At 35.9% G+C, this 13,404-nt stretch overlaps 1 protein-coding gene across 1 annotated transcript in view; it reads left to right on the top strand.

The window, feature by feature from the left end:
- The window catches only part of COP1 (COP1 E3 ubiquitin ligase), a 259,480-nt gene that overhangs the window by 10,983 nt on the left and 235,093 nt on the right, over nt 1-13,404 (top strand). Inside the window, 1 exon segment of the mRNA XM_017891684.1 lies at nt 13,266-13,325. Within this exon segment, the coding sequence (XP_017747173.1) occupies nt 13,266-13,325 (60 nt within the window).

The raw sequence follows: 13,404 nt of genomic DNA, 5'->3' as shown, positions 1-13,404 counted from the left end.
TTTTTTTTTTTTTTTTTTTTTGCGTAGAGACAGGAGTCTCACTGTGTTGCCCTGGCTGGTCTTGAGCTCCTGGTCTCAAGTGATCTTCCCATACTTTGACCTCTCAAAGTGCTGGGACTATAGGCATGAGCCACTGTGCCTGACCAGTGCTGGCTTCTAAAAGAAGGTAAGAAATGTTCCCTTTCTATTTTCTGAAAGAGTGTATGAAATTGGTGTTTTTCCTTAAGTGGTTGATGGGACTTTCTAGTGAAGCCATAGTTTTGGACCTTCATATATTTTGTATGATTTCACTCCTTCCCTTTGTGGGAAGGTTTTTAATAACTAATTCAATTTCCTTAATAGACACTACTCAGATTCTGTGTTTCATGAATGTTAGTAGTTTAAGAGTTTCTTCGTAACACCCATGTTGCTGAATTTATTGGCATAATAATAATATATCCCTTATTCTTTTAATATTTTGGATTTGTTAATGGTGTCACATCTTTCATTCCTGATATTGATAATTTGTGTTCTTGTGTTTCTGTTTTCCTTGAATGGTTTAGCTAGAGGATTATTAATTTTGTTTAACTCTTTTCAAATGATCAACTTTCATATTACTGATTTTCTGTATAGTTTGTTCATTTTCTATTCCACCAATTTTCAGTTTTACTTTTTAAATTTCTTCTGCTTACTTGGAGTTTCATGTTTTCTTTTCTGGTTTCTTAGTACGAAAGCTTAGATCATGGATTTTTGGCCCTCTTTTCAATAACAACACTTAATCTTATCAATTTCTCTTTCTAATCCCTACTTTAACTGTATCTTCAAATTTTCAAGCAGTTCATAATATTTCTCATTTCCCTTGTGATTTCTTATTTGAAACATGAATTATTTAAAAGTGTGTTGTTTATTTTGCCTGTACATATGCAGGTTTGTTGCATGGGTATGTTGCATGATGCTAGTGATCCTGTCGCCCAAGTAGTGGACGTAGTACCCAATAGGTGGTTTTTCAGCTCTTAACCCTCTTCCTCCCCGATTTTGGAATCCTCAGTGTTTCTTGTTCCTGTCTTTGTGTCTGTGTGTACCCAATGTGTAGCTCCTACTTAAAAGTAAGAACATGCGGTGTTTGGTTTTCTGTTTTTGTGTTAATCCGTTTAGGATAATGGACTCCAGCTGCATCCATGTTACTACAAAGAACATGATTTCATTCTTTTTTATGGCTGCAGTTGTTTAATTTCTACATGAAAATTCTATGTCTGATTTGTGATATAATTCAACTTGGTTCAGGTAATATAATTTGTATGATTTTAGTCCTTTTGAATTTATTGAGACTCGTTTCATGGTCCACCATAAGCTTTATCTTCACTAATGGTCCATATGCACTTGAAAAAAGTGAGTGTTCTGCCATATGTAGGCTGGGGTGTTCTATACATGTCAAATAGTAAAGTTGGTTGATGTGTTATTTGAGTTCTGTGTACTCCTGTTCATTTTCTGTATACTTGTACTGTCAATTAACATGTTCTTCAATCGTCTCCAGTGCTAACTAGAATTGGCTATGTCTCCTTTTAGTTCTCTCAGCTTTTACTTCATGTATTTTGAAGTTTACACTGATTTAGAGTTGGCGAATTGATCTCCTTATCATTTTGAAATGTCACTCTATATTCCTGGTAATATTCCTTGTTCTGAAATCTACTTTGATGTTAATATAGCCTCTTAAACTTAATTCTTCTCTTCCCTCCCTCCCTCCCTGCCTTCCTCTTTTCCTCTCCTCTCCCTCTTTCTCTTTCTCTCCTCTCCTCTCCTTTTTCTCTTCTCTTCTTTGAGACAGGGTCTCACTCTGTCACCCAGGCTGGAGTGCAGTGGCGTGATCACAGCTCACTGCAGCCTCAATCTCCCAAGCTTAAGTGGTCCTCCCACCTCAGCCTCCTGAAAAGCTGAGAACACAGGCGTGGACCACCACATCTGGTTGATTTTTTTTTTTTTTTAATTTTATTTTTTAGAGACAGGGTCTCGCCATGGTGCCCAGCTGATTTCAAACTCCTGGGCTCAAGCGATTCTCCTGCGTTGGCCTCCCAAAGTGGAATTACAGGCGTGAGCCACTGACCTGGCCTAGCTTTCTTTTCATAAGTGTTTACATGGTATGTTTTTATTCTTCATGTCTGCTATGTATGTGTTGTAATATTTAAAGTGGATTTCTTGTACCCAGAGTATAGTTCAGTCTTCCTTTGTGTTTAGTATGACAATCTGCCTTTGTTGTTGTTTCAGACAGAGTCTTGCTCTGTCACCAGGCTGGAGTGCGGTGGTGTTGTCTCAGTGCGGTGGTGTTGTCTCAGCTTACTGCAACCTCCACCTCCTGGGTTCAAGTGATTCTCCTGCCTCAGCCTCCCAAATAGCTGGGATTACAGGCACATGCCCCCATGCCCAGATAATTTTTGTGTTTTTAGTAAAGACGGGGTTTCACCATGTTGGCCAGGATGGTCTCGATCTCCTGACCTTGTGATCCGCCTCCCTCAGCCTCCCAAGGTTCTGGGATTACAGGCGTGAGCCACTGCGCCCAGCCGACAATTTGCCTTTTAGTTGGATTAGCTGGACTGTTTACATTTTAACATAATTATGATGTGCTTGGTTTTGTGTGTACTGTCTTGTTTGCTCTTTGTTTTCTATTTGTCTCTTCTATTTCGTTTTTCTTTTTTTCTTGCTTTCTTGTTTTGGGATTAATTGGATATTTTAAGATTGCCATTTTATTTCCACTATTTGCTTATTAATGATTCTGTGTATTTGGTGGGGGGAAGTGGTTGCTCTGAGGTTTACAATACTCATTTTTAAACTTTTCATGTTCTACCTTCAAATAATATTATTTCATATACAATGTAAAAATTTTGCAATAGTATATTTCCATTCTATAGGATCCATTCTGCTACTTATTCCCTTGTTGTCAGAAGTGTTAGTTCTCTATTCCTTTTGTTTAAAAAAGTGAGGTAAAATTCACACAACCCTGAAATACACCGTTTTAAAGTGTACAGTTGTGTTTTTAGTACAGTTGGCAGTGTTTCACAACCATAACCACTACTTTCAGAACATTTTTATCAGCCCCTAAAGAAACTCTGTACCCGTTAAGCAGTCACTTTCCTTTTCCTGTTACCTTAGCAATCACTAATTTACTTTCTGTCTTTATGGATTTACCTATTCTAGACACTTCATATAAATGTAATCGTCTAATATATGGTCTTTTGTATCATATGTCTTTCATTTAACGTGTTTCTAAGGCTCATCCATGTTGTAACATGTATCAGCACTTCATTCTTTTTTATGGTTGAGTAATATTCCATTATGTGGGAGTATTATTAAATAACATTTGGGCTGTTTCCACTTTTTGTCTATTATGAATAATGTTCCTGTGAACATTTGTGTATGAGTTTTGTTTGAACATATGTTTTCTAGTCTCTGGGGCATTTACCCACAGTATAATTGCTAGGTGATATGTAATTGTATTTTACTTTCTGAGTAACTGCCAAACAGTTTTCCATAGTAGGTGCATTACTTTTTTTTCCCTACTAGCAATGTATAAGGGTTCTAATTTCTCTACATCTTGTCAACACATTATTTTCCTTTTTGATAATAGCCAACCTAATGGGTGTGAAGTGGTTATTCATTGTGGTTTTGATTTGCATTCCTCTTTTCACTAGTGAGGTTAACCATCTTTTCAAGTGCTTGTTGGCCATTCATGTATTACTCTTCAAAGGTTGTGTTTTCATCTTTAATAATTAACTTGGGTCAGACATAAGTATGTTTTTTGGTAGCCAAAGGGAAGTTAAGGGAAAGTTGTCATCCAGATTTTCACTGTTTGAATCCATTTCGTGTAGTGGTATATGCAATATACAGCGTTCAGAGTTTTTTTTTTCAAGAGTAGAAGACTAGTTTAATTGGTACTATCTTTTGAATTCAGCACTGTATTTGTGAAATAAAACTTGACTACTGAAACAACGTTTTTAAAAAGTTGATCTTAAAAATCAAGTTAGGGATACAAGGAACACATCTCCTGTGCATTTTGGAGATTTCTTTCACCCCTGAATAATGGGATGGGGATACTATCTAATGAAATGTATTACACATGGTACCCTGTTCGTATTTTCTTATATTGTAATAGAAATTTCTGTTTTTATAGCTCCTCCTATGTAGGCATCTGTTTTTCTTCTGTGTGAACTTGGTATCTTCCCCAATTGATTGCCCTGTGATAGGGTACTCTTCTGAAGTGTGACCGAAGCGTAGCAATTACATCTTACTGGAATTGGCTTGAAAGATATTTTGGCCAATTATATTTTGTGTTTTAGAAATTGGAAATAAAATGAGAAACACCTGAGTTGGCCTAAAGTTCTTGGTGTAGTGTTGGTGCTGAAGGGGCTATATATTGTAAGCTGGTAGTCTTGAGAAGCAGAAAAATATTAGTCATGTTAATGGTAGAGCACTAGTGAAGATCTGTGTCTGTGTTTGAGGCCTGGTATTGTTGTTACTTGCAGTTTACTATGAGAGGAATCTCCTGATTGTTTCATCTGTACCTAACTTGTGACTACAAGACGAATTAAATCTTCTGTAACTGTAAACCTTTGGTGGTAATTAGAACCGATTCTGTGTTTGGGCAGGAGCCTTGGGAGTGTGTGAATGGAATAAAGTCCAGGAAGAGATTAAGAACGTATTGGGGTATGAGGAATCAGCAGAGATACTTCTTGGCCATAAGTAGCTCCCTGATTCAATCTTACTGTTCTGTTACGGATACCAGAAATTGGCTCACTTGCATTATCTTTTCATGCCTATTACTTGTATTAATCATGGTGTCTTTTCTTTCCTAGTCCATTGTGGTCTTATCCTTTTCTAAGGTCTGACCCTGAAGCTAGCACAAGTTATTTAGAATCCTTATTTAAAAAAGTATTTTATTGTTAAATTACAGAGTCTTAACATGATTGTCGCTATGCTATTCTTTTGCTTCCTTACCTCTCTTCTTCTTCATGGAGCCTGCGACTTAAGGCAATGTTAAACACAGGTCTTGATGGAGACAGATTAGGGAGGAATCACTTTACAAAATATCAAAGAAGTTTAAGCTCTGCTTTTGAAAAAATGGAGGTTTAAGTTTTTTAAGGCTTTTTATCACAGCAGATGGAACTGGGAAAGAGTGAGATGATGGGACATAGACTGGAACTTAACTACTGCCTGTGAAATTTGGTTCAGAGGATCTAGTGTTATCATTATAGGTATAAAGAAGAGTTTGATATTTTTTTTTTCCTTTTACTTATTTTGTTTCTTTCAGTCCTGAATATACTTGGGGCCGATTGAATTTGGATGCTGCTTTTGAAGGAAGTAAAGGAAAAATTAAGGAATTAAAGGGAAAAGAGGAAGCTAGAGAAATTTCAAGTTTTGAAAATTTTGTGAGGAAGGAAGAAACATTACCATGGTCCTTTTGCCGGGTGTCTTTCATTTTTGAAGTTGTATATAAATTTGAGTGTATTTAAAATAATTTTTCCAAGGTCTTCTATGTGCTGATAGCTGTGGTTTTGATTTTCATAATCCCAAGGATGCATATTATTATTATTTACTTTTCTGAGATTATAGCAAGATAGAAAGAACACTGGGCTTGTAATTTAAGACCTTGAGATTTAACTTTGGACAAATAATTTATTGTTTTGGAGTCTGTTTTTTCATGTATAAATTGGGATATAGTAATATTCCATAAAATTACGAGGTTTAGATTATATAATGCATGTAAAAAGGCATTATAAATTATAAAATCTCAAAGAATCAGGTGGTTATTTGCTAGAGTTTGGCATTTGGTATCAAAATACAAAAGTGTTTCTGTGGTCGTGTTTATGTAAGATGTAACTACTGCTTGTTTTCCTGAATGACTCTAGATTATACCTGGCTCTGATTATTTTGGTAGTATTATTATTTTTTTTTAATATTTAACCTTTGAAAGATTGAACTTTTTTTTTTAGTACTATGAGACAGTTGACACATTTTATGAAAGCAAAATGGAGTTAGCATTTGTACCAAAATATACATGTATTGAGCTATGTACATGTTTGTTGGACAGTTTTAGTACTTATTCACTTAATAAGTTTGGATGCTGCTTTTGAAGGAAATAATGCATATAAAATGGAATCACAAATAGACCACTGATTAACGATGTTACTTGGGCCTGATTGTAATATGACCCTTGATTAACTGAGATAATATGTCGTATAAATGCATATTAGGTACGTGAAATAATTTTCTGTATCTGGATCTGTTCTGCATTTTTTTTTAATGTCCCAAGTGACATACATTATCTTTTGGCAAGCTTCATGTTGTGCAGTATATCTGTCCTTCTGGCAATTGGTATAAAAATTTCTTCTTCATAGCATTCAATTGCTTGAAGAACACGATTTTAATGAACAGCGACAAGAGATAAAAGTTAAAAATAATCTCTACTAATACAAGTTGAGTGTCCCTAATCCAAAATCTGATATTTGAAATGCTCCAAAATCTGAACCTTTTTGAGTGCCAACATGACTCGCAAAGAAAATGCTTATTGGGGCATTTTGGATTTTAAATTTTTAGATGAGGGATGCTGAACCAGTAAGAATATAAATGCAAATATTTCAAAATGCGAACAGATCCGAATCTGAAACACTTCTGGTCTCAGCCATTTTGGATGATGGATATTCACCCTCCAGTAGTTTGAACGATACTCAGTTTTTTGTTATATTTAAAGTTTTGTGGTGGGAGATGTAAAGTCAGAATCCTACAATAGCCATCTTTTTTTTTTTTTTTTTCCTCTGAAATCATTATCCATTAAGCGTATTTACTTTTGTGTTCCTTTCTTTTTCATTCTAATTCTTTTCTGATTTTTTTTTTAACCTCCCTTTTAAAGTAATTCTTTCTTTGGAACAAAAGTTTCCTAAAGTTTTCTAATTGAGAATTTTTTCTTTTAGTGTTTTAATTATTGTTGTATTTATTTTTTTCAGTCCGTTTTGAAATATTAGATTATGATTGTCATTTGTTTTAGTCATATTTTTCTGGCTTTCATTGTTTCTAGGGACAGTTTTTTTTGTCCATTGGGAACCTTGTTTCTCATTTTTTAGTGATGAAAGATAAATGTGTTTTGAATTTATGTTCATCATTACTATTTTTAGAGCTCTTTATTTCTTTGTGTGCATCCTAGTTTCTGTCTGTCTTCATATTCCTTCTGCTTGCAGTATTTACGTTAATGTATCTTGTAGTACAGGTCTGTGGGCAGTGAATTCTCTTAAATTTGTGTTTGTTTGAAAATGAGTTTATTTGCCTTCATTTTGAAAGTTTTTTTCAAGTATAAAATTCTGAGTTGAAAGTTTTTTCTTTTAGTATTTTAAAGAAGTATTTTGTTTCTCACTAAACAATGAGAAACTAAGAGTTCCCAACGGAAAAAGAAACGTAATACAGTCCCTAGAAACAATGAAAGCAAGCCAGAAAAATATGACCAAAACAGATGACAATTATAATCTAATATTTCAAAATGAACTGAAATAAATAAATGCAATGACAATAATAAAATAACTGAAAGAAAAAATTCTCAATTAGACAGTGCCTGCTACATTGTCTTTTGGCTAGTATGGTTTCTGATGAGAAGTCTGTTTCTGTTTTTGTCTTTATTCCTCTGTATGTAATGTGTCTTTCTTGGGCTGCCTTCAAGGTTTTCTTTTTATTTTTGGTTTTAGCAGTTTAAGAGCATTGTATGTGTTAGGGATATTTTCTTATTTTTGAAATCCCTATTTAGGGGTTTCTGAGTTTCTTAGATCTGTGGTTTGATGTCTTGTGTTATTTTAAAAATGATTTCAGTTACTATCTGTACATTTTTTTTCCTAACTCTTTCTCTGCCGTCTATGACTTCAATTACATGTATGTTAGAACATTTCACATATGTTACAACTCTGGGATGCTCTGTTCTCTCTCTCTCTCTCTCTCTGTGTGTGTGTGTGTGTGTGTGTGTATCTATGTCTCTCACTTAGGCTGGAATGCAGTGGCCTGAGGAGAGGAAGAGAGAGGGGCAATAGTGTGTGTGTGTGTGTGTGTGTGTGTGTGTGTGTGTGTGTGTGTATGTCTCTCACTTAGGCTGGAATGCAGTGGCCTGAGGAGAGGAAGAGAGAGGGGCAATAGCAGGTTAGTGGAGGAGTAAGAACACAGTGAGGTTTGCCATCTAATGTGGGTGCAATTTGTGGCTCCCCAAAACAGTTACAGTAGTAACATCAAAGACCACTGATCGCAGATAATTATACAGGTATAATAATAATGAAAAAGTTTGAAATATTGTGAGAATTACCAAAATGTGACACAGAGATATGAAGTGAGCACATGGTGTTGAAAAAGTGAGCTACCAACACGACTCGCTGAGCACAGGGTTGCCCATCCTCCTTTTTTTTTTTTTTTTTTTTTATCTAATACTTTAAGTCTAGGGCTACATGTGCATAACATGCAGTTTTTACATATGATATACCTCATATGCCATCGTTGGTGTGCTGCACCCATCACTCTCAAGCCACCCATCAATTCATCATTTATATCAATGATAATATATCCCAAATGCAATCCTCCCTCCTCCCCCTTCCCCCTCCCATGATAGGCCCCAGTGCAAAAAAGAGAATTATAGGGACCAATCATCCCTGATGACATTGAGGCAAAAATTCTCAATAAAATAACTGGCAAACCGGATTCAGCCAGCACACATCAAAAAGACTTATCCCCATTGATCAAGTGGCTTATCACCTGGGATGCAAGGCTGGATATCAAACATTCGCAAATAATAACGTATCCTAGCAGTATAACAGAACCAAAGACAAGAAAACCACATGATTATTTCAATAGATGCAGAAAAGGCTTTTGACAAAATATCAACAGCCCTTCATGCTAAAAACAGCTCAATAAATTCGGTATGATGAATGTAACCTCAAAATAATAAGACTATTTATGACAAACCCACAGGCTATATCATACTGATGGGCAAAACTGGAAAAATCCTTTAAACTGGCAAAGCGAAAGGGATGCCCTCTCTCTACCAAGCCTATTCAACATAGTGTTGGAAGTTTCTGGCTAGAGGAGGGCAATCAGGCAAGAGAAAGAAATCAAGGTATCCAGTTAGGAAAAGGAAGAAGTCAAATTGTCAATGTTTGCAGCAGACATGATTGTATATTTAGAAAAACCCACGTCCTCAGCCCAAAAAAATAAAAAAAAATAACTCTCTTAAGCTGATAAGCAACTCAGCAACAGTCTCAGGATACAAATTAATGCTTGCAGAAAATGCACAAGCCATTCTGATAACACCAGTGACAGACCAAGCAGAGAGCCAAATCAGGAATGAACATTCCATTCACAAATTTCTTCAAAGAGAATAATACATACGTAGGAATCAGCTTCAAGAGGATGTAAAGGACTCTTCAGGAGAAAATACAAACCACTGCTCAGTGAAATCAAAGAGGACACAAACAAATGGAAGAACATACCATGCCCATCCTCCTTAAATGCTTTTGATTGACAGTGTTACAGGGGTCCTGAATGGATTGTTTTTCTAAATGGATGGTTCGAAATGGATAAGTTTTTCCCTTAACCTGCTGTTGGTGTATTCTTATTCTTCAAAACTGGAAAGAATTAATGGTATTTCATTAGGATCTCCTCTTCATTTCTGTAGTTTCTGAGATTTTTCATCCCTTTCTTGGGAAGGGGAGTAATTGGCCAACCCTTCTTCTTGTATTCTGTTCTACTTATATTTGATAGGAATTCTTTAAAGTTTTTGGCTTGGGTGGATAGTACCTATCCTAAGTATTGTAGTCTGTGCAGGCTGCTATAACAAAATGCCATAAAATAGGTAACTTAAAAACAGCAGAACTTTATTTCTCATGTTTGTGGAGGCTGGGAAATTCAGATGAAGGCATGGGGAGGTTTTTATGTCTGGTAAGGGCTAGACTCCTGATCCACAGACAGTGCCTGCTCTCTGAATCTGCCTGATGTCATGGAGGAAGAGGGGATAAAATTACTTTAGACCTCTTTTGTAAGGGCACTAATCCCATTCATGAGAGTTCTGCCCTCATGACCTAAAAATCTCCCAAAGGCCTATGTTTTAACATCACCTTGAAGGTTAAGATTTCAACATATGAAATTTGGGGGGACACAAATATCAGACCATAGCACTAGGCCTATTACTGATGTATATTTTCCCGTATTTTCTCTTTTTGGTGTATTCTGCCACTTACTGAATGTTGTGTGCCAGGCATGGTATTGAGCACCTCATAGATATCTTGTTAATCTGTGTAGTGATTCTACGATGTAAATATCATCCCTGTTATACAAATAAGGAATTACAATTAGAGAGAGTAAACTACTTGCTCAAAGTCACAAAACTGTAGATGTCATAGCTAGGATTAATTTCACTTTTCTTGAAAGCTGTGGCCTTGAACTGCAGTTAAAAAGCTAGTATTTCAGCCAGGAATAGTGGTTCATGCCTATAATCCCAACACTTTGGGAGGCCAAAGAGCTGAATTGCTCCAGCCCAGGAGTTTGAGAGCAGCCTGAGCAACATAAGGAGATCCTGTGTCTACTGTATATATATATATATATACACACATATATACATATATAATGTGTATATAATATGCACACATATGTACATATATAATGTGTATATAATATACACATATGTCAATACATATATATGAGCTATATGTGGTGGTATGCACCTGTTGTCCCAGCTACTTGAGAGGCTGAGGTAAGAGAGAAGTACTGAGCCGAAGAGGTCGAAATTGCAGTGAGTCATGATCATGCCAATGCACTCCAGCCTGGGAGACAGAGTGAGACACTGTCTCAAAGAAAGAATGGAGACCTTTAATTCACTAGTTATTCAGAATACATTTCTTAAAAACTATTGGCTTTAACTGATTTGATAGTAATTTTTAGGTACTGTAAGTTTTAGTATTAGTGGAACACATTATGTGACATGACACATACTATACTCCTGCTTTTTTTCTTTTTAAATAAACTAATAGATGATGGAGCTCTGTGCGAAGTAAACCTGTAGTCATTTCTTCCAGTTTTCAGCCCAGAAAGTTTCACTGATTTTTGTCTCATACCCAACATCTCTCAGCAAACTGTAGTTCTACCTTCAAAATATATCTAGAATCTGACCACTTCTCATCAGCCCAACTGCTACCACCCTAGTCCATTTCAGCACCGTTTCTCACTTGGATTATGATAGTTTCCATAACCATTTCTACACTTGGCTTCCCTTTAGTCTTCTTTTCAGCATAGCAGGTAGAATGATCTGGTTCATCACTGTATCAAATCATATCATTCCTCTTTTCCAAATCCACCAGTGAATTGCTGTTTTACTCAATTTAAGAGCCAAAGTCTTTAACACATTCCTTAGTTCTCGGAGGTGCCCTTTTTTTTCTCTCTTTTCTTTTTGAGATAGGGTCTTGCTCTGTCACCTGGGCTGGAGTGCAGTGGCACAGTCTGTGTTCACTGCAGCTTCGCCTGCTGTGTTCAAGTGATCTTCCCACCTCAGCTTCCCGAGGAGCTGGGACTAACTAGAGTAGCTGGGGCTACAGGTGTGTGCTCCTATGCTTGCTATTTATTTTATTTTATTTTATTTTGTTCTTTTGTAGAGATGAGGTCTCAGTATATTGCTCAGGCTGTGAGAGTGCCTTTTAAAAATTTGCATAGAGGTGTTGTGTGTCTTAGCAGTGACATACTTGAAGGATCCTCAAACATTAAAATACCCCTTTCTTAAAATGCTAACAATTAGGTATGTATTGTTTTCTATTAAACAGCTCCTGATATATTCAGTGAATTGATTGGTTTGTTCTTTTGCCCTTCCTCCTGCTCTGACCCCCAAATCTCAGTTTTCCTTCCTATGGGTCCCTTTATAGCCAGTGTGTCCTCTTATTATTGTGTTTATCATTATTGTATATATTGTATATATTTTCACATTGTGTTGTAATATCTATAATGTATTTGAGTCTGCCATTAGACTTTACATTCCTGTATTCTAAAGCATAGTGTTTATGCCCAAGAAGTTTTTCTTGAAGGAGTGAGTGTATTTTCAGTTACAGTTTTAAGTGTCATTGTATCATCCATAAGGATTTGGATTTGTATGCCAATAAGAGAAAACTTGATAAACGTTGACTTCAGCAAGTGAAGATTTACTTTCTCATGTAATGTGAAGTCCAGCAGAGGCAATCCAAAGCTGATGCAGCTGCTCAAGGATTTCATCCAGGAACCAGTATCCGCCTATCTTCCTAGCTTAAGGTTTTTATCTTCATGGTCAGAAGATGGCTGTTGTATCTCTGAACACTGCATCAGAATTTTAGTAAGGAAGAAAAGGGAAGGATAAAAGGAAATGTCTTTTTACAAGGTTTTGCATTTTTGTTCTCATAGATGGTGGCCCCTTAGAAACTGATGCCTATATTTCATTGGCCAGATTGATGCCATATAGCCAATCCTAAGTGCAGAAAAGGCTGGGATTTTGAGTATTCTGTTTTTGTTCTTCATAGGAAAAAAGGGGAGAAGAGGATTATAGTTTGTATTTAAAGTATCAGAAAGCAATATAGAACAAGTGGTTGAGAACATAGACCTGAATTTGAATTTTGACTTTGTTACTTCTTAGCTGTGTGACTTTAACAGCTCTCTGCTTCTGTTCCCTCATCTATAAACTGTGCCTAGTAATTGGTACCTATTTCACTTTGTTGTTGAAACTATTAAATTAGTTAATATATGTTGTGAGTTTAATGTGTATAGTTTGTTTTATTTAAATAGCTAATAAGTTGTTATGATTATTGTCATTACCTACAAGCATTGTTGAAACTGGAATTATAAATTTATCATCAAGGAATTAGCTTTGTTTGGGATAGGAAGAAAAGAGTATTTAGCAGGTCTGGGTAGGTGCTTTTGAGTGCAGGTGATGGTAGAAAACGATGGTAGAGCTTTCTTAAGGGCTCTGGTGACTACATTGTACTATTAAAAATTATGTGCCGAGTTAAAATATTGGAACCGTTTTGATTTACTCATTTAGTTCATTTTGAAGCACAGTTGCCCTTAGGGTCATCCTGATTGTCATTTTACCAACAATCCCCTGAAGTTTAGTTTAATAGAAATTTCATCTCTTATTGATAGAATGTTTGAAGACTTAGCTCTAAACTATATATTGAAATATGATTTCATTGGTATTGTTACTAGCCTTTTCCAGTTTGTAATCACTCTACTTTTAAAGAAATCAATTATTTTTCTTTTCTTTTTAGCCCCATCTGCTTTGATATGATTGAAGAAGCATACATGACAAAATGTGGCCACAGCTTTTGGTAAGACAATTCTACAGAGTAAAATAATCTTTTGATATTTTAAAACTTATCTGTAAATGTAGCCAATGAGAAGTTTGGT

This window comes from Rhinopithecus bieti, unplaced genomic scaffold, assembly GCF_001698545.2.
Source record: "Rhinopithecus bieti isolate Rb0 unplaced genomic scaffold, ASM169854v2 scaffold_20101, whole genome shotgun sequence".
Taxonomy (NCBI): Eukaryota; Metazoa; Chordata; class Mammalia; order Primates; family Cercopithecidae; genus Rhinopithecus; species Rhinopithecus bieti.
This window is presented reverse-complemented; position numbering and strand designations above follow the sequence as displayed.